This window comes from Musa acuminata, chromosome BXJ1-2, assembly GCF_036884655.1.
Source record: "Musa acuminata AAA Group cultivar baxijiao chromosome BXJ1-2, Cavendish_Baxijiao_AAA, whole genome shotgun sequence".
Taxonomy (NCBI): Eukaryota; Viridiplantae; Streptophyta; class Magnoliopsida; order Zingiberales; family Musaceae; genus Musa; species Musa acuminata.
In genome coordinates, this window is record NC_088328.1 from 25021952 (window position 1) to 25044605 (window position 22654).

General features: G+C 36.9%; 3 protein-coding genes across 3 annotated transcripts; all 3 read right to left on the bottom strand.

Annotated features, from left to right (window-relative positions):
- Nucleotides 1–1599: 1599 nt before the first annotated feature.
- Nucleotides 1600–4680, bottom strand: LOC135611826 (receptor-like protein EIX2). The gene has a single exon (XM_065107472.1). It carries the CDS (start codon nucleotides 4678–4680, stop codon nucleotides 1600–1602), a length of 3081 nt encoding a protein of 1026 aa, XP_064963544.1.
- Nucleotides 4681–8931: 4251 nt separating this feature from the next.
- Nucleotides 8932–11946, bottom strand: LOC135611831 (receptor-like protein EIX2). The gene has a single exon (XM_065107478.1). The coding sequence runs from the start codon at nucleotides 11944–11946 to the stop codon at nucleotides 8932–8934; it is 3015 nt and encodes a 1004-aa protein (XP_064963550.1).
- Nucleotides 11947–17666: 5720 nt separating this feature from the next.
- On the bottom strand, nucleotides 17667–20696 carry LOC135611839 (receptor-like protein EIX2). Its single transcript, XM_065107488.1, has one exon. It carries the CDS (start codon nucleotides 20694–20696, stop codon nucleotides 17667–17669), a length of 3030 nt encoding a protein of 1009 aa, XP_064963560.1.
- Between the last annotated feature and the right edge of the window lie 1958 nt (nucleotides 20697–22654).

Below are 22654 nucleotides of genomic sequence, written 5' to 3' on the forward strand. Positions count from 1 at the left end.
GATTTTCAGAGTATTGACGGTGCCACTGCTCGATATAGTTATGAGATTGTATTTGGATGGTACATCTGACACTGGACAGTACCACCACTGACCTTGACGGTACTGTTGTCAAGGCTTTTTTTTTTTTGAAAATTACATTTTGTACTTTCAAACTCATAGGTGGCACAACAGCTAGGCCTAACTTTAGGTTACTGAATTAGTCTTCCAATAAACCCAATGAGTCCCTAATCAAGTTGACATGAAATATAAACTGTCTCGATCAACAAAGGTAAAATGCTGTATCATGCCGATGGAGGCTCTCATGGTGCTTAACGTTCTCTCAGTTCTTCCAAAAGAACCCCTAATCAAGTTGACATAGCTGCATCAGCTGCGCATGCTGTGTTTGGAGGTGGCCTGTTGGGGTACGTTCGTTATATATGACTGCACTCATTGCTACCTGCATCATGGACATCCATCCAAACACCCAGCTAAACATCTGAAGGTGAGAAAGAAAAGGATTGCATTTTGTTTTGGCAACCTCGGATGAAGAGGAAAAATGCTGCTTCTTTTGCACAGCGGTATCATCTAAACCATCACTTCAAAGTTCAAAACAAGGTGTTTGGAATAACTTCTTCACTCTGGGACATCATCTTTGGCACATTGCCACCAGCAAAAACCTCTCATCAGAAAAACTGATTCTTTTGGACAATGCAAGAATAGCTTGTAATTTATTGAGGTTAGCCTCCTTCCTTTATTCACTAAAACAGTTTTACATTAACCACGATGCCATCTGTTCTCATCTATTCATTATTTTTTCTTTTTTTTCTTTTTTTTTCAGATTCCCTACTGTTCTCTTTGGTGGTTCCTTTTTTTTTTCCTGCATATCCCAAATAAATAAACATTGCTCTCCAATTCTTTCCTTGGATACATCACAGATCAGTGCCCTTGATCATCATGTATTGAGGACATTATTTGATGAAAGCTACCTTGTGTATTAAACCAGTTTATATGGAAACATGAGTTTTTAATTGGTCAGTAATTTGTTCATGGTCTGCATCCTAATCCAACTCTTCATCATGCAGAACTCTATCTTCAACTTTTCCTGTTAAGACACTGTACGGTGATGAATGTCGTGTTTAGCAGAGGTGGAAAGGAAAATAAATAAATCAAAATAGAAGATGTGTATAAGCTATAGTCCAATCCACAAGTGAAAATGAGGCTTAAAGACTAGAAAGATTTTTCCTGGTATGAGTGGAGTACTATAAATCCTGTAATGAGTGTTACGGCAAAGATTGTGACACTCAGTGAGAAGATTTCTTGTCATGTGTTATTCAAATGTTATTACACATCACAGATGGTGGAATTCTTTTACATATTTTCATTGATGATTCATGACAAATAGAATCTATTCAATAAACAACGCTACAGTGTAGCTTATGGCAAAAACAGAGTCGAACAATACTGCTGGCTAAATGTTAATTAGAGCTTATAGAATTCAGAAAGACAAATCGATAGTCCTTGCAAAAAATAAAATCATGTCACCAGTGGATTATGGAAAAACATGCAAACCATGAGCCCAATACATACTGCCTGATACTAATTGTGAACGCTCCCATCGGCTTAGTCAACTTGACCTCCTACCAGTAGCTTCCTCTTGAACATTGCCACATTCAGTACCAGCACCACATAGAGCCTATCACACATGCTATCAATAGCATGGAAGTAAGCAATCCTCCATCTCGAGTTCAATAAGATGCTTCCACAAATCGTCCAAAATCCCACGATAAATCCTAGTGCACGGCACATGTATAGCCAAATACTTTCAATTCTGTCCTTAGATTTTTTTTTTTCCTCTTCTTCTTTACCTTTTGTTGGCATATCTTCTGGACAATATTTGGTGAGAGGAGAGCCACAAAGATCTGAATTGCCGATATAGATAGATGGATCAGTAAATGTTTGTAATTGACTACCAGTGGGAATTCTACCTGAAAGATTGTTATATGATAAGTTCAAATCACTCAGGAAATTTAACGCCGCCAAGGTTGAAGGAATTGCTCCAGACAAATTATTTCTGGAGAGATCAAGAATTTCTAATTGTTGCATTCCATTAATATTGCTCGGTATCTCCCCTGTTAGGCAATTTCTCGATAGATTTAAGCTCCGTAATTCATGCAAATTTCCCAACTCCTCAGGGATGTATCCAGACAAACTGTTGTTGGAGAGATCAATAACTTTATCAATTGAAAGCAGTCTTGTAGTATACTCGAGTTCACTCCCTTTTATGAAGAGCCACATTTCGTCATCGTAGCTATAGTTGTTGAAGTATAATTCACTTGAAGAAGACCTCTTCAATGAACTGAAGTTGCCCAAGCTACGTGGTATTGCTCCTGAAAATGCATTATTGGAGAGATCCAATATCTGCAGATATGTAAGATGAGATAATTCAGGAATGCTTCCGGTGAGGGCATTCGACCTTAAGCTGAGAGTCTTAAGGAATGGTAGGCTTTCTTCAATCCAAGCTGGTATATTTCCAATGAAGTTGTTGTAGCCCAAATCAAGAGTAACCAAGTTTGTACAACTTTTTAAGGATAGAGGAATTTGCCCTATTAAATTATTGTTGCTCAGATGCAGTGACTGTAGGCTTCGCAAATTGCTGAGGGAGTTGGGAATTCTTCCTTGTAATTTGTTGCTCGATACGTCCAAAATAAACAAACTCGAGAAATTTTTCCAGCAATTAGGAATCTCTCCTGATAAATTATTTTTTGAAATTCGAAGCACTAGCAAATACTTATTTTGGCAAAAGGACAAGGGGATGCTCCCACTCAGATGATTCATAGATAAATCAAACCAATATAAATATTGCATTGTGTTTGAGATTTTTGATGAAAGATGACCCAAGAACGAGTTATTTGAGAGATCCAAATAGTAAGTTTGCTTTCCAAAAAGTTGTGGCAGCTCACCAGCAATCTTATTGCCAGAGAGATCCAAAACCTCAAGATTTGGCATGATGTTTGCGATTCTTGGAGAAAGGTGGCCTGAGAGCGAGTTGTTTGAGAGATCCAAAGAAATTAGGTTTGGAAGATATTGTAGCAAATCACCGCTAATCTTATTATTGGAAAGATACAAATACTCGAGAGAGGAAGGAAGCCAGTTGGGAATCCTTTCTTTGATACTTGTACTTGATAAATCTAAACCACGAAGAGTTGTTTGCAATCGGAGCCATTTCGGAAAATGAGGCCTCGGCACTATTTGGCAGAAGAACATATAGAGACTTTGAAGCTGAAAAGGAGGGATCCAGTCATCACCTTTATTCAAATCAATATAGCTATATGAAATGTCCAAGAACTTTAAACTCGATAAATTAGCAAAGTGAACCTTTGAAAAGCGAAATGAGTTATTAGAGAGATCCAAATTGATAAGGCCCTTCAGTCCTCCGATGCCTTCTGAAATCGACCCGTTCAAATCGTTGGAGTATAAAAACAAAGATTGCAGCGATGATAGATTTCCAAGAGATGCAGGAACTGATCCGTAGAGGAAGTTGTATGAAAGACGAAGAGACTTGAGATTCTTGAAGTTCCCCAACCAATCCGGCAAGGAACCTCTCAACTGGGTGCCGTGGAGATCCAATTCCTTTAAGCTAAACATTAGGCATCCAGAGAAAACCGATTCTAGATTGGACAGCATATCGTTGATTGGTACCTCTTCTAGGTAGAGAATTTGGAGCTTGCTGAGATTGGATAGAGCTTCTAGTCTGAAGTCGTCGTGGAACATATTACCAGACAAGTCGAGTGCCCTGAGATTTGTCAACTTGGCAATAGTATCAGGAGTTTGCCCATATAGGTAATTCCAACAAAGATAAAGCTCCTCGAGGCTGGTTATATTAAACAGCCAGTCTGGCACGGTAGAGTTGATGATGTTGTCTTCCAAATTTAGAGTTGTAAGAGATGTGAAGTTGACATGAGGCAGCGACGGAGGAAAGGTCCTCAAGTCACAAGAAACTAATTCAATCACTTGAATACGAGAGAGCGTGTTCAATGCTTGTAACCAATTGGACACATTTCTAAAACTAACCCAATTCATGTAAAGGTGCTGTAGAGAAGTCAAACGAGAGATCCATCCAATGTTTTCGATGTGCAAATCATAATTCGAGTAGAAATTATAAGAAAGGTCGAGTTGGTGCAAGGTGGAGATATTTCCCAGCTGATCAGGTACTCTACCTCCGAAGCCTGCACTTGAGAGATTAAGATATGTTAGTCTTCTAAATGATCCCAAGAACTCTGGGATACGATTTCCTTCAAAGTTGTTGCCGCTAAGATCCAAATGATTAAGGTGTTGGAGAGAAAGCAATGATGGAGTTATGCCACCGTGCAGTGCCCATCTGCATCCAACATCATCATCATCGAAGTTAGTCTCAGAGCAATCCATGTATGAAACATCTGACCGATGTCTATTGCGAAGGTGGAGCTCGATAACATGGCCAGTGACGTTGCTGCAGCGGATGCCTTCCCAACTACAACAATCCTCCCCAACCCAGGAAGAAAGACGATGGGAAGGATCACGGACTCGTTGCTTGAACTCCATGAGGGCTTTCCTCTCTGTCTCTTGACAGCGGATCATGGAGAAACCATCCGAGATCCCGAGCTCAATGCAAAGTACGGAAAGAGAGAAGACGATCACAGGAAGAGGAGATCTTTCACCCATGGATGGATATTAGAGGATCTAATTAACTTCTTATTACTCGTGCGGCAGGCAGTAGTCCATGTGTGTGTATTTATATGAATATTCTGCTCTAGTCTCTTGTGAACATGAACATTAGGACTATGGACTTGGTGGATGCTGGATATCCATAGATAGATGTCATTATTCCGCTGGTAGTCAAAGTCGTCTGAGGTGAGAATCATTCAACACTCGATGGAAATTGGGTGCCGTAGAGAGGCCGGGAAGCTTTTCCTCCACACTTTACACGATCGTGATCTCAATTTGGAGTTTCCTACCTTTGCTCATATTGGATTTTAAGATTTACGAATACGATGATGGTTCCATCAAAATGATTTTTTGTGTATCACATATCAAGATTATAACTTATTTGGAGATTCAAAACTTGGGAATGTAATCTGTTCACTATTGTACAAATCACCGCATCCTACAAAACTGATCATACGAGGCTGCTTAATGCGTGTTTTCGAGTCAACATATGCCTGTTGTGTAACAGACATTTCTTCACTTAAAAACTTTGATCAAACAAAAGAGCTCCTCAAAATTGTTATCATATACTTGACTCAATTAATCTGTTTAATCTTTAAAAAAACTATAACAAAAAAAAAGCTACTAAAATCACTGTCATTTAAATTGCTTATCCTTTTTTATCAGCCACCATCTATCTACAATCGGGTATTGTGTTAAACAATCTATTCACGTAAGGGAATCAAGGAAAGTTATTATGAATCATCATCATTTATTTGACCTAGTAAATTTCACTTAAATAATTGTTATTTGCCTGACTCAACTAATATGTTGAATGATTCATTTAAATAGTGATCGTGATCACAATTTGAAGTCTCCTACTTGACGTTCAATGTGGTTTTCGAGTCAACCCATGTGTGTTGTGTATAAGACATTCGTTACTTTACCAAAGACAAGACTGTCATTTACTTGACCAAAGAAAAAAAAGCAACTAGAAATCACTGGCATTTACTTTACTCAATTACTATGTTTAGTCCTCCAAAGCAGATGAAACATATAATAACGAAGATCGATGGTTACGTGTGTCATGACATTATAAAATATCATCATTAGAAGGGCTCTGATTTAAAAAAATGAGAAAGATACTCCGTCGTGTTGTGCAGAAAATATGTACTTATTGAAAAGACAACAAAGAGAAATGCTACTCTAAATCACTATCATTTGCGGGATCTTTGAAACAGTTGCTATTGTACAGCTTACATGTACGTCAATCTTTATCGCAGGATGTAGAGATCTAATCGGAGTTTCAAATATTTGTAACAAGACTTTCAGAAAAAGCAAATCTAAAATTTTAATCATCTAATGCATTTGCATGGTTATAACAATTCCTATTATTATTTTTAGTAGAATCATCAAACATTAAATGCATCATCAATCAGCTACTCATCTTTCCAAGGGACTAATTTCGCCAGTGTAAAACGGGGAAACTTACGGAGGTTCATTGACTATAGAAAAATATAAAGAGAAATATACTCAAAATCACTATCATTGACTTGACCCATTTACTTTGCCTATTCGATGAAAGAATAATCAAAGAAAAAAAAACCACTTAAATCATTCTCATTTCACTCTCATTTACTTGATCAAACGAATGTGCTTAAGGTTCCAAACAAATTTATCAATAAAGAATATCATTTTTATAAATATTTGAAATGTCACACATGTTGTTGAAAATTGTACATGGAGTGGGTTGTTCCCACAGCTTACGTCCACATCAATCATTAACCAAAGAATGTAGAGATTTAAAGAGAATTTGAAATAGTCATAGGACATGTATCACAAACGGTGTCGTGAATGAAAAGTTCATTTGAGTCAATATATGAGAAAGTTTGCGGATGCTCACCATCACATACATGTTATCAAAAAGCTTGAGAACATACATGTTATCTAAGTCAATATGTGAGAAAAAAATGGACGCGGAGCCTCTCATACATGTTATCAAAAGCTTGAAAGTAAACAATCCTCCATCTCATGTGAAGCATGAGGCTTCCACAGATCGTCCAAAATCCCACGATAAATCCCAGTGCAGTCCACATGAACAGCCAAATTATTTCAGTTCTGCTTGCAGAATTCTTATTGTTCTCTTTTTCTTCAGTATGTTTTGCCAGGTCGTCTATACAATTTTTTGGGAGAGGAGGCCACAAAGATTTGGATTGCCGATATAGATAGATGGATCATTTAAAGTTTGCGATTGGCTACTAGGTGGGGATTTTACCCGAGAGATGGTTATACCACAAGTTCAAATCATTCAAGAAATTTAAAACTATTAAGGTGCAAGGAATTGTACCCGAGAGATTATTTTTTGAGAGGTTGAGGATTTCTAGCTATTGCATTCCATCAATGTTGTTTGGTACCTCCTCTGTTCAAAGGAAACTTCCACTTGATAGTATCGTAAGATTTGCTTCTTCTTCAGGGGATTAGATGCCTTCCGAGAATGTTTAAGCTATCTGCAGGGTGCTCGACATTCTTAATCCACTTTGGGTTCCAAGTTTGATGATCCTTATAAAATTTTCTGCAGGGTCTGGGCAATCACGATCTCTTACGAAGGAAGTGGCACATTTGGTCGCTAATAATCAGGACAACCTTGACTTTCTAAAATTAACGGCCATGTATAGGAGGAGTTCCGAGAAGATGCTAGTTGATGCGAGCCTGGGTGCAGAAAATAACGAAGGAAATAACATTATTCTACTATCATAATTCCATGTCATATAAATTTCATGCGAGCCTGGGTGCAGAAAATATACTTTCTTCAGTCTATCAATTTCAATCACTTAAACCCGAGGAACTTCCTTTGAAGCTGCTGCAAACTCCAGAAGACGTAGAGAACTTTTTTCCTGTCAACAGATAAAGCTGTTCTACTCCTTGAGTTCCGTGGATGGTCAGCCAAATTGTTGCGCAGAAAGAACAATGGAAATTATTAGACTAATATGTCTGCATTTAATCATTCAGAGAATGCTTTTCCACCTTAACTTGTTTGCCAACTGATGGCTCATTTCAGGTCTTCTTACTTTATGTAAGCAGCATGTAGAATCAGCTCTCGTTTAGCATTGACACCTTGCTGTTGAATACGCCAAATGTCAATGACACTCTTAGTAGATATAAAACAAATTTGATAAAGGGTTATGCATTATAGGGAATTTTTTTCTTTTATTGTATAAAAATAATTTATAGGTTCATTGTCATGGAGAACTGCGCCAGTTGCTTATTGGCAAGTAACCTTCTAGCTTCTTGTTGAGAAGCATGATGCAGGGGAAACACAATTCATTATCTGTTTCATGGATGCCATCACAAGTACCCCACGGACGGACTGCGCCTTGTTTTTCCACCTGCTGCTACAGCCATCACATGTGTGCCGGTATTGGCACTTATTTTTCTCATCCATTTTATATATGTGCTGGAATTAATGAGCATGCCATGTTTCGTCTAATGCTTTTGAGCATTTTGGTATATATGACTTCTATTTTCTCTTTTTGAAAAATTTAAACTGTCTCGATTTGCAGCAAAGGTAAAATGGCTGTGCCATGTCAGTGGAGGCTCTCATGGTGCTTAATATGAGTTTTTAATTGGTCAGTAATTTGTTCATGGTCTGCATCCTAATCCAACTCTTCATCATGCAGAACTCTATCTTCAACTTTTCCTGTTAAGACACTGTACGGTGATGAATGTCTTGTGTTTAGCAGAGGTGGAAAGGAAAATAAAAGAATCCAAAATGGAGGATGTGTATAAGCTATAGACCAATCAACAAGTGAAAATGAGGCTTAAGACTAGAAAGATTTTTCTTGTTATGAGTGGAGTACTATAAATCCTGTAATTAGTGTTACGGCAAAGATTGTGACACTCAGTGAGAAGATTTCTTGTCATGTGTTATGCAAATGTTGTTACACATCACAGATGGTGGAATACTTTTACATATTTTCATAGATGATTCATGACAAATAGAATCTATTCAATAAACTAAGCCACAGTGTAGCTTACGGCAAAAACAGAGTCGAACAATACTGCTGGCTAAATGTTAATTAGAGCTTATAGACTATACGCAGAGAACTCATACTTTGATGAAATAAAATTTTGATGCTAAGAGAATTCAGAAAGACAAATCGATAGTCCTTGCAAAAATTAAAATCATGTCACCAGTGGATTATGAAAAAACATGCAAACCATGAGCCCAATACATACTGCCTGATACTAATGGTGAACGCTCCCATCGGCTTAGTCAACTTGACCCCCTACCAGTAGCTTCCTCTTGAACATCGCCACATTCAGTACCAGCACCACATAGAGCCTATCACATATGCTATCAATAGCTCGGAAGTAAGCAATCCTCCATCTCGAGTTCAATAAGATGCTTCCACAAATCGTCCAAAATCCCACGATAAATCCTACTGCACGGCACATGTATAGCCAAATACTTTTAAGTCTATCCTTAGAATTTTCATTTTCCTCTTCTTCTTTACCTTCTGTTGGCATATCATCTGTACAAATTTTGGCAAGAGGAGAGCCACAAAGATCTGAATTGCCGGCATAGATTGATGGATCTGTAAGCGTTTGTAATTGGCTACCCGTTGGAATTCTACCTGAAAGATTGTTATATGACAAGTTCAAATAACTCAAGAAATTTAACGCCGCCAAGGTTGAAGGAATCGCTCCAGACAAATTATTTCTGGAGAGATCAAGAATTTCTAATTGTTGCATTCCATTAATGTTGCTCGGTATCTCCCCTGTTAGGTAATTTCTAGATAGATTCAAGCTCCGTAATCCATGTAGATTTCCCAACTCCTCAGGAATAAAGCCAGATAAACTATTGTTGGAGAGATCAATAACTTTATCAAATGAAAGCTGTCTTGTAGTATACTCGAGTTCACTCCCTTTTATGAAGAGCCACATTTCATCGTCGTAGCTATAGTTGTTGAAATATAAATCACTTGAAGAAGAAGACCTCTTTAATGAACTGAAGTTGCTGAAGGTATGTGGTATTGCTCCTGAAAGATTGTTATTTGAGAGATCCAATATTTGAAGAGATGTAAGATGAGATAGTTCAGGAATTCTTCCGGTGAGGGCATTCGAGCGTAAGCTGAGAGTCTTTAAGTATGGTAAGCTTTCCCCAATCCAAGCTGGTATATTTCCGTTGAAGTTGTTGTAAGCCAAATCAAGAGTAACCAAATTTGTACAACCTTTTAAAGAAAGAGGAATTTGCCCTACTAAATTATTGTTGCTCAGATGCAGTGATTGTAGGCTTTGCAAATTGCTGAGAGAGTCAGGAATTCTTCCTTGGAATTTGTTGTTCGATAAGTCCAAAATAAACAAACTTGAGGAATTTTTCCAGCAATTAGGAAGCTCTCCTGATAAATTATTTTTTGAAAGTCGAAGCACTTGCAAAAACCTCTTTTGACAAAACGACAAGGGGATGCTCCCACTCAGATGATTCATAGATAAATCAAACCAATATAAATATCGCATTGTATTTGAGATTCTTAGAGGAAGTTGGCTTGAGAATGAGTTATTTGAGAGATCCAAATACTGAAGATGTGGCATGATGTTTGTGATTCTTGGAGGAAGGTGGCCCGAGAGCGAGTTGTTTGAGAGATCCATATACATCAGGTTTGGAAGATATTGTGGCACATCATCGATAATCTCATTATTGGAAAGATCCAAATACTCGAGAGAGGAAGGAAGCCAGTTGGGAATCCTTTCTTTGATACTTGTACTTGATAAAGATAAATCACGAAGAGTTGTTTGCAATCGGAGCCATTTCGGAAAATGAGGCCTCGGCACTATTTGGCAAAAGGTCATATTGAGGCCATGAAGCTGAAAAGGAGGGATCCAGTCATCACCTTTATTCAAATCAATATAGCTATATGAAATGTCCAACCACTTTAAACTCGATAAATTAGCAAAGTGAACCTTTGAAAAGCGAAATGAGTTATTAGAGAGATCCAATTGGATAAGGCCCTTCAGCCCTCCGATGCCTTCTGAAATCGACCCGTTCAAATCGTTGGAAGATAAAAACAAAGATTGCAGCGATGATAGATTTCCAAGAGATGCAGGAACTGATCCGTAGAGGAAGTTGTTTGAAAGATCAAGAGACTTGAGATTCTTGAAGTTCCCCAACCAATCCGGCAAGGAACCCCTCAAGTGGGTGTCGCCGAGATCCAATTCCTCTAAGCTAAACATTAGGCATCCAGAGAAAACCGATTCTAGATTGGACAGCACATCGTTGATTGGTACCTCTTCTAGGGAGAGAATTTGGAGCTTGCAGAGGTTGGATAGAGCATCTGGTCTGAAGCTGTCATCGAATATATTACTAGATAAGTCGAGTGCCCTGAGATTTGTCAACTTGGCAATAGAATCAGGAGTGTGCCAGTAGAGGTAATTCCAACCAAGATACAGCTCCTCGAGGCTGGTTATATTAAACAGCCAGTCTGGCACGGTAGAGTTGATGAAGTTGACTTCCAAATTTAGAGTTGTAAGCGATGTGAAGTTGACATGAGGCAGCGAAGGAGGAAAGGTCCCCAAGTCACAAGAAACTAATTTAACAACTTGAATACGAGAGAGCGCGTTCAATGCTTGTAACCAGTTGGACATATTTCTAAAACTAACCCAATTCATGTTAAGGTGCTGTAGAGAAGTCAAACGAGAGATCCATCCAATGTTTTCGATGTATAAATCATCATCTAGATAGAAATTATCAGAAAGGTCGAGTTGGTGTAAAGTGGAGAGATTTCCCAGCTGATCAGGTACTTTACCTCCGAAGCCTGCTCCTGAGAGATTAAGATATGTTAGTCTTCCAAAGGATCCCAAGAACTCTGGGATACGATTTCCTTCAAAGTTGTTGCCGCTAAGATCCAAATGATTAAGGTGTTGGAGAGAAAGCAATGATGGAGTTATGCCACCGTGCAGTGCCCATCTGCATCCAAAACGATCATCGAAGTAAATCTCAGAGCAATCCATGTATGAAACATCTAACCGATGTCTATTGCGAAGGTGGAGCTCGATAACATGGCCAGTGACGTTGCTGCAGCGGATGCCTTCCCAACTACAACAATCCTCCCCAACCCAGGAAGAAAGACGACGGGAAGGATCACGGACTCGTTGCTTGAACTCCATGAGGGCTTTCCTCTCTGTCTCTTGACAGCGGATCATGGAGAAACCATCCGAGATCCCGAGCTCAATGCAAAGCACGGAAAGAGAGATGACGATCACAAGGAGAGGAGATCTTTCACCCATGGATGGATATTAGAGGATCTAACTAACTTCTTATTACTCGTGCGGCAGGCAGTAGTCCATATGTGTGTATTTATATTAATATTCCGCTCTAGCCTCTTGTGAACATGAATATTAGGACTATAGACTTGGTGGGTGCTGGATATCCATAGATAGATGTCATTATTCGGCTGGTAGTCAAAGTCGTCTGAGGTGACAATCATTCAACACCCAATGGAAAGAGAGGCCGGGGAGCTTTTCATCCACACTTTACACGATGGTGATCTCAATTTGGAGTTTCATACCTTTGCTCATATTGGAGGCTGTACAAATTCGAGAGTTTCAAATATTTGTAACAAGACTTTTAGAAAAAGCAAATCTAAAATTTTAATGATCTAATACAGAGCAAGCCAACCTCATTCATTTGTAGAAAATATATGGTGAAGCTCGTTGTGCCAATCCCATTTCAATATGATTACAGATTTGGTCTTGCAAAATTAACTGATAAATTTGCACATTCTAATTATCATATGTGATAGGAGTTATTAAGCACTACTCGTCTTTCCAAAGGACTCAAGTTTTGTACGTGTGAAACAGGAAAATTTATGGATGTTCATTGATAAATAAATATAAAATAATACTCAAAGTCGCTATCAGTTACTTGACCTACTTTATCTATTGTATGAATGAATAATCAATGGAAAAAAAATGCATTTAAAATCGATCTCAGTTACTTTACTAAATGAATATACTTAATGTTCTAAAGAAATTGAAAAAAATTAGCAACAAAAGATATCACATTTATTATTTATGATAAATGTATTTATTAATTTTGTTGAATTTAAAATATGGATCTAAAAGATGGTCTCTGGTATTGTTTAGGAGAAATCCATTCATCGAAAAGATCAGAAAAAAATTACTTAAAACTACTATCATTTACTTGACCCAATTATTCTTTTTATTTATTTTAAAAGATAAATACATGGATAAGCTACTCAAAATCACTATTATTTACTTGATCCAATTAATTTGTCTAATCTTTCGAAGGAGTTGCAAGCTTCCCGTAAGTATATTACATATAGCAAGCTTCTTATTTGTATCAACTCCAAATTATTTCTCAAATGAATTATCAAGCAATCATTTAAATTGCTTATCCTTTTTGATCAGCTACCACATCTTATGTAGCACTAAGTTTACGGCAAAAACAAGAATACCATCTGTCTACAATCCAGAATCATGTCAAACAGTCTATTCATCTGAGGAAATCAAGGTAAGTTATTCCGAATCATCATCATTTACTTGACCTAGTAAATTTCACTTAAATAATTATTATTTACCTAACTCAACTAATGTGTTGAATGATTGAATTAAATAGTGATCGTGATCTCAATACGAAGCCTCCTACTTGACGTTCAATGTGGGTTTTCGAGTCAACCCATGTGTGTTGTGCAAAAGACATTCGTTCGCTTAAAAGCTCATTGAAAGACGAGCTACTCAAAATCGTTATCATTGACTTGACCATAGAAAAAAAAAGCACCTAGAAATCACTGTCATTTACTTTATTCAATTACTATGTTATAGTCTTGCAAAACAGATGAGACATATAATAACAAAGATTGATGATTATATGTGTCATGATTTTATAAAATATCATTATCAGAAGGGACATGATTTAAAAAAAAAAGAGAAAGACATTCGGTCGTGTTGTGTAGAAGATATGTATTCATTCAAAAGATAACAAAGAAAAATACTATTCTAAATCATTATCATTTGCATAATATTTGAAACAGTGATTATTTCCACAGCTTATATGGACGTCAACTTTGATCGCAGGAGGTCGAGATCTAATCGGGAGTTTCAAATATTTGTAACAAGACTTTTAGAAAAAGAAAATCTAAAATTTTAATAATCTAATGCATTTGCATGGTTATAACAATTCCTATTATTATTTTTAGTAGAATCATCAAACATTAAATGCATCACCAATCAGCTATTCGTCTTTCCAAGGGACTAATTTTGTCAGTGTAAAACGGAGAAACTTGTGGAGGTTCATTGACTATAAAAAAATAAAAAGAGAAATATACTCAAAATTTTATCATTGACTTGACCCACTTGCTTTGTCGATTCTATCAAAGAATAACCAAAGAAAAAGAACCACTTAAATCACTCTCATTTATTTGATCAAACGAATTTACTTTCCAAATAAATTAATCAATAAAGAATGTGACTTTTATGATTTTTTATAAATATTTGAAATGTAACACATGTTGTTGAAAATTGTACATGGAGTGATTGTTCCCACAGCTTACGTCCACATCAATCATTAACCAAATGATGTAGAGATTTAAAGAGAGTTTGAAATTGTCATAGCACATGTATCACAAACCGTGTCATGAATCAAAAGTACATCTGAGTCAATATGTGAGAAAGTTTGCGGATGCTCACAATCACATGGATTGAATTATTGGATTCAATTTTCCAACCCCCTAATTAATTTGGTTTTTGGGATTTTAAGACCAATGGCCTACCTATACCAAAAGAAATAACACAAATGCAATTGTAATAATTATATGTATATATTATTATTAATTTAGATTTAAGTATTTTGAATCAATCCATGATTTGATGGGTCATTTTGACCCACCAACTTGGATCGATCTACATGGGATCATAAATTTCTTAGAAATTGCAACTAACATTCACGTGATTGAGGTATTAAAACAAGATGCTTTTGTTAGTGATCAAATTAGCATAAATTGGATTGTGAAAATGTGACACTATTTTGTATTATTATATTGTTATAAGCAGAGAACACATAATTCAATGAACCAAGCTTTTTAGATAAGAGACGGAAGGTTGTATCGAAGACGAATCGATAAGTCCTACAAAAACTAAAATCATGTGGCCAGCGTATTACGACAAGAAAACATATGCAAATTATGAGTCTATTACATAATGCTCGACAGTAATTGAAAATTCCAACGTTGGATCGACCACCTCGACCTCCTCCTACCGATAGCAATCTATTGAACATTGCCACATTCATTGCCAACAGCACGCGGAGCCTCTCATGCATGTTATCAAAAGCTTGAAAGTACGAGGCTTCCATGGATCGTCTAAAGTCCCACGAGAAATCCCAGTGCAGTCCAGATGCATAGCCAAATTATTTCAGTTCTCTTGTTCAGTATGTTTTGCCAGGCCAACTGTACAATTTTTTTTTTTGGGAGAGGAGGCCCACAAATATTTGGATTTTGATATAGATAGATAGATCATTTAAAGTTTGATTTTACTCGAGAGATTATTATACGACAAGTTCAAATCATTCAAGAAGTTTAAAGCTGCCAAAGTCGAAAGAATTGTACTCGAGAGATTGTTTCTTGAGAGGTTGAGGATTTTTAGGTGTTGCATTCTATCAATGTTGTTTGGTATCTCCCTTGTCAAATAATTTTCAGATAGATTTAAGCTCCGCAGACTATGCAAATTTCCCAACTCTCTAGAGATGCACTCGGACAAACCATTGTTGGAGAGATCAATAACTATATCGATCCAAAGTAGCATGCTGTTGTATTCGAGTTCACTTCTTTTTACGAAGAGCCACATGTGATCCTCAAGTACTGCTATTTTAGGATAAAAACTCATCAAAATTGTAGGATAAATTGTGACAAATGTAGGAGAACCTTTCAAGGCAATAAAATTATCAAAGCTATTTGGAATTGTTCTCGAAAGATGATTATTCGAGAGATCCACTATCCTAAGAGATGTAAGATGAGATAACTAAGAAATACTACCGGTAAAGGTATTCAAGTATAAGTTGAGAGTCCGTAAGTACGGTAAGCTTTATCCGATCCAATTTGGATATTGCAGACGAATTTATTGTGGACCAAATTAAGACTAACCAATCCGGTAAAATTTCTGAAAGAAAGAGGGATTTTTTTCATTAAATTATTATAGTTCAGGGGATTAGATGCCTTCCGAGAATGTTTAAACAATCTGCCGGGTGCTCGAAATTCTTAATGCACTTTGGGTTCCATGTTTGATGATCGTTATAGATTTCTCTGCAGGGTCTGGGCAATCACTATCTCTAATGAAGGAAGTGGCACATTTGGTGGCTAATAATCAGGACAACCTTGACTTTCTAAAATTAATGGCCATGTATAGGAGGAGTTCCGAGACGATGCTAGTTGATATCCTTGGTGCTACTGAGGAAATAACATTATTCTACTATCATAATTCCATGTCATATAAATTTCATGGGAGCCTGGGTGCAGAAAATATACTTTCTTCAGTCTATCATTTTCAATCACTTATACCTGAGGAACTTCCTTTGAAGCTGCTGCAAACTCCAGAAGACGTAGAGAACTTTTTTCCTGTCAACAGATAAAGCTGTTCTAATCCTTGAGTTCCGTGGATGGTCAGCCAAATTGTTGCGCAGAAAGAACAATGGAAATTATTAGACTAATATGTCTGCATTTAATCATTCAGAGAAATGCTTTTCCATCCTAACTTGTTTGCCTATTGATGGCTCATTTCAGGTCTTCTTACTTTATGTAAGCAGCATGTAGAATCAGCTCTCGTTTAGCATTGACACCTTGCTGTTTAATACGCCAAATGTCAATGACACTCTTAGTAGATATAAAACAAATTTGATAAAGGGTTATGCATTATAGGGAATTTTGTTTCTTTTATTGTATAAAAATAATTTATAGGTTCATTGTCATGGAGAACTGCGCCAGTTGCTTATTGGCAAGTAACCTTCTAGCTTCTTGTTGAGAACCATGATGCAGGGGAAACACAATTCATTATCTGTTTCATGGATGCCATCACAAGTACCCCACGGACGGACTGCGCCTTGTTTTTCCACCTGCTGCTACAGCCATCATATGTGTGCCGGTATTAGCACTTATCTTTCTCATCCATTTTATATATGTGCTGGAATTAATGAGCATGCCATGTTTCGTCTAATGCTTTTGAGCATTTTGGTATATATGACTTTTATTTTCTCTTTTTGAAAAATTTAAACTGTCTCGATTAGCAGCAAAGGTAAAATGGCTGTGCCATGTCAGTGGAGGCTCTCATGGTGCTTAATATGAGTTTTTAATTGGTCAGTAATTTGTTCATGGTCTGCATCCTAATCCAACTCTTCATCATGCAGAACTCTATCTTCAACTTTTCCTGTTAAGACACTGTACGGTGATGAATGTCTTGTGTTTAGCAGAGGTGGAAAGGAAAATAAAAGAATCCAAAATAGAGGATGTGTATAAGCTATAGACCAATCAACAAGTGAAAATGAGGCTTAAGACTAGAAAGATTTTTCTTGTTATGAGTGGAGTACTATAAATCCTGTAATTAGTGTTACGGCAAAGATTGTGACACTCAGTGAGAAGATTTCTTGTCATGTGTTATGCAAATGTTGTTACACATCACAGATGGTGGAATTCTTTTACATATTTTCATAGATGATTCATGACAAATAGAATCTATTCAATAAACTAAGCCACAGTGTAGCTTACGGCAAAAACAGAGTCGAACAATACTGCTGGCTAAATGTTAATTAGAGCTTATAGACTATACGCAGAGAACTCATACTTTGATGAAATAAAATTTTGACGCTAAGAGAATTCAGAAAGACAAATCGATAGTCCTTGCAAAAATTAAAATCATGTCACCAGTGGATTATGAAAAAACATGCAAACCATGAGCCCAATACATACTGCCTGATACTAATGGTGAACGCTCCCATCGGCTTAGTCAACTTGACCCCCTACCAGTAGCTTCCTCTTGAACATCGCCACATTCAGTACCAGCACCACATAGAGCCTATCACATATGCTATCAATAGCTCGGAAGTAAGCAATCCTCCATCTCGAGTTCAATAAGATGCTTCCACAAATCGTCCAAAATCCCACGATAAATCCTACTGCACGGCACATGTATAGCCAAATACTTTTAAGTCTATCCTTAGAATTTTCATTTTCCTCTTCTTCTTTACCTTCTGTTGGCATATCATCTGTACAAATTTTGGCAAGAGGAGAGCCACAAAGATCTGAATTGCCGGCATAGATTGATGGATCTGTAAGCGTTTGTAATTGGCTACCCGTTGGAATTCTACCTGAAAGATTGTTATATGACAAGTTCAAATAACTCAAGAAATTTAACGCCGCCAAGGTTGAAGGAATCGCTCCAGACAAATTATTTCTGGAGAGATCAAGAATTTCTAATTGTTGCATTCCATTAATGTTGCTCGGTATCTCCCCTGTTAGGTAATTTCTAGATAGATTCAAGCTCCGTAATCCATGTAGATTTCCCAACTCCTCAGGAATAAAGCCAGATAAACTATTGTTGGAGAGATCAATAACTTTATCAAATGAAAGCTGTCTTGTAGTATACTCGAGTTCACTCCCTTTTATGAAGAGCCACATTTCATCGTCGTAGCTATAGTTGTTGAAATATAAATCACTTGAAGAAGAAGACCTCTTTAATGAACTGAAGTTGCTGAAGGTATGTGGTATTGCTCCTGAAAGATTGTTATTTGAGAGATCCAATATTTGAAGAGATGTAAGATGAGATAGTTCAGGAATTCTTCCGGTGAGGGCATTCGAGCGTAAGCTGAGAGTCTTTAAGTATGGTAAGCTTTCCCCAATCCAAGCTGGTATATTTCCGTTGAAGTTGTTGTAAGCCAAATCAAGAGTAACCAAATTTGTACAACCTTTTAAAGAAAGAGGAATTTGCCCTACTAAATTATTGTTGCTCAGATGCAGTGATTGTAGGCTTTGCAAATTGCTGAGAGAGTCAGGAATTCTTCCTTGGAATTTGTTGTTCGATAAGTCCAAAATAAACAAACTTGAGGAATTTTTCCAGCAATTAGGAAGCTCTCCTGATAAATTATTTTTTGAAAGTCGAAGCACTTGCAAAAACCTCTTTTGACAAAACGACAAGGGGATGCTCCCACTCAGATGATTCATAGATAAATCAAACCAATATAAATATCGCATTGTATTTGAGATTCTTAGAGGAAGTTGGCTTGAGAATGAGTTATTTGAGAGATCCAAATACTGAAGATGTGGCATGATGTTTGTGATTCTTGGAGGAAGGTGGCCCGAGAGCGAGTTGTTTGAGAGATCCATATACATCAGGTTTGGAAGATATTGTGGCACATCATCGATAATCTCATTATTGGAAAGATCCAAATACTCGAGAGAGGAAGGAAGCCAGTTGGGAATCCTTTCTTTGATACTTGTACTTGATAAAGATAAATCACGAAGAGTTGTTTGCAATCGGAGCCATTTCGGAAAATGAGGCCTCGGCACTATTTGGCAAAAGGTCATATTGAGGCCATGAAGCTGAAAAGGAGGGATCCAGTCATCACCTTTATTCAAATCAATATAGCTATATGAAATGTCCAACCACTTTAAACTCGATAAATTAGCAAAGTCGACCTCTGACAAGCGAAATGAGTTATTAGAGAGATCCAAATTGATAAGGCCCTTCAGTCCTCCGATGCCTTCTGAAATCGACCCGTTCAAATCGTTGGAGTATAAAAACAAAGATTGCAGCGATGATAGATTTCCAAGAGATGCAGGAACTGATCCGTAGAGGAAGTTGTTTGAAAGATCAAGAGACTTGAGATTCTTGAAGTTCCCCAACCAATCCGGCAAGGAACCTCTCAACTGGGTGCCGTGGAGATCCAATTCCTTTAAGCTAAACATTAGGCATCCAGAGAAAACCGATTCTAGATTGGACAGCATATCGTTGATTGGTACCTCTTCTAGGTAGAGAATTTGGAGCTTGCAGAGGTTGGATAGAGCTTGTGGTCTGAAGCCGTCGTGGAACATATTACTAGATAAGTCGAGTGACCTGAGATTTGTCAACTTGCCAATAGAATCAGGAGTGTGCCAGTAGAGGTAATTCCAACCAAGAGAAAGCACCTCGAGGCTGGTTATGTTAAACAGCCAGTCTGGCACAGTAGAGTTGATCAAGTTATCGTACAAATTTAGAGTTGTAAGAGATGTGAAGTTGACATGTGGTAGTGAAGGGGGAAAGGCCCTCAAGCCACAATAAGCCAATTCAACCACTTGAATACTAGAGAGCACGTTCAGTGCTTGTAACCAGTTGGACACATTTCTAAAACTAACCCAATTCATGTTAAGGTGCTGTAGAGAAGTCAAACGAGAGATCCATCCAATGTTTTCGATGTATAAGAATTTATAAAAATCATCTTCCGAGTAGAAATTATAAGAAAGATCGAGTTGGTGCAAGGTGGAGAGATTTCCCAGCTGATCAGGTACTTTACCTCCGAAGCCTGCTCCTGAGAGATTAAGATATGTTAGTCTTCCAAAGGATCCCAAGAACTCTGGGATACGATTTCCTTCAAAGTTGTTGCCGCTAAGATCCAAATGATTAAGGTGTTGGAGAGAAAGCAATGATGGAGTTATGCCACCGTGCAGCGCCCATCTGCATCCAACATCATCATCATCGAAGTCAGTCTCAGAGCAATCTATGTATGAAACATCTGACCGATGTCTATTGCGAAGGTGGATCTCGATAACATGGCCAGTGACGTTGCTGCAGCGGATGCCTTCCCAACTACAACAATCCTCCCCAACCCAGGAAGAAAGACGACGGGAAGGATCACGGACTCGTTGCTTGAACTCCATGAGGGCTTTCCTCTCTGTCTCTTGACAGCGGATCATGGAGAAACCATCCGAGATCCCGAGATCAATGCAGAGCACGGAAAGAGAGATGACGATCACAAGAAGAGGAGATCTTTCACCCATGGATGGATATTAGAGGATCTAACTAACTTCTTATTACTCGTGCGGCAGGCAGTAGTCCATGTGTGTGTATTTATATTAATATTCCGCTCTAGCCTCTTGTGAACATGAACATTAGGACTATAGACTTGGTGGGTGCTGGATATCCATAGATAGATGTCATTATTCGGCTGGTAGTCAAAGTCGTCTGAGGTGAGAATCATTCAACACCCAATGGAAAGAGAGGCCGGGGAGCTTTTCCTCCACATCTTCCCTCCACACTTTACACGATGGTGATCTCAATTTGGAGTCAATTTTCCCTCCACACTTTACACGATTGAATTATTGGACTCAATTTTCCAACCCACTATTTGATTAAGATTTTAAGATTCTAAGACTAGTGACCTATGTTTGTGTTATGAATATAATAGGATGGATTATATATTTTATTATTATTAATTTAAACTTAAGTATTTTGGATATTTCGTTTTGACTCAATAATTCGATAGGTTATATCGATTCATCAATTGGGATCATGACAAATCAATCGTGATTGAGGTATTAAAACAATAATTTTTTTTTGTTTGTGATTAAATTAAGCATAAATTGGATTGTAGAGTGTCTTTCATTAACAAAGCAATAATACAACTTAAATAATTGTGGTCAAATTTGACGAGATAATTAATTTATTAATTTTGTTGAATTTAAAATATGGATCTAAAAGATGGTGCCCGGTATTGTTTAGGAGAAATCCATTCATCGAAAATATCAGAAAAAAAATTACTTAAAACTACTATCATTTACTTGACCCAATTATTCTTTTTATTTATTTTAAAAGATAAATACATGCATAAGCTACTCAAAATCATTATTATTTACTTGATCCAATTAATTTGTCTAATCTTTCGAAGGAGTTACAAGCTTCTTATTTGTATCAACTCCAAATTATTTCTCAAATGAATTATTAAGCAATCATTTAAATTGCTTATCCTTCACTAAGTTTACGGCAAAACAAGAAGACCATCCGTCTACAATTCAGTTAATAAAAAGAATAGAAAATAAGAAAATAGATGATAAGAAGAATTATTAAAGAAGCTTTATTGAAAAAGTTTTCTTGAATACATTAACATGTCCCTCTCCTATTTATATAGATTACAATGGAAGATTTCTAAAATAGAAGATTTCTCTCAATAAAATAGAAAGATTTCAAAGGGACATAAAATATCATCGGGACATAATAAAAAAAAAAAGAGAAAGATATACTGTCATATTGTGTAAAAGATATGTACATATTCATTCAAAAGATAACAAAGAAAAACACTACTCTAAATCACTATCATTTGCCTAATCTTTGAAACAGTAACTATTTCCACAGCTCATATGGAAGTCACTCTTTATCGCAGGATGTAGAGATCTAATCGGGAGTTTCAAATATTTGTAACAAGACTTTTAGAGAATGAAAATATAAAATTTTAATAATCTAATGCATTTGCATGGTTATAACAATTCATATTATTATTTTTAGTAGAATCATCAAACATTAAATGCATCATCAATCAGCTACTTGTTTTTCCAAGGAACTAATTTTGCTAGTGTAAAACGGGGAAACTTGTAGAGGTTCATTGACTATAGAAAAATATAAAGAGAAATATACTCAAAATCACTATCATTGGCTTCACCCACTTGCTTTGTCGATTCTATGAAAGAATAACCAAAGAAAAAAAAAACCACTTAAATCACTCTCATTTACTTGATCAAATGAAGGTACTTAACGTTCCAAACAAATTTATCAATAAAGAATGCGACTTTTATAATTTTTTATAAATATTTGAAATGTCACACTTGTTGTTGAAAATTGTCAATGGAGTGGTTGTTCCCACAGCTTATGTCCACATCAATCATTAACCAAAGGATGTAGAGATTTAAAAAGAGTTTGAAATTAATCATAGCACATGTATCACAAATCATTAATCATAGCACAT

Bases quoted from the DNA above. Each gene is read 5' to 3' on its own strand.
- LOC135611826 (XM_065107472.1), bottom strand. From the start codon at position 4,680: ATGGGTGAAAGATCTCCTCTTCCTGTGATCGTCTTCTCTCTTTCCGTA.
- LOC135611831 (XM_065107478.1), bottom strand. From the start codon at position 11,946: ATGGGTGAAAGATCTCCTCTCCTTGTGATCGTCATCTCTCTTTCCGTG.
- LOC135611839 (XM_065107488.1), bottom strand. From the start codon at position 20,696: ATGGGTGAAAGATCTCCTCTTCTTGTGATCGTCATCTCTCTTTCCGTG.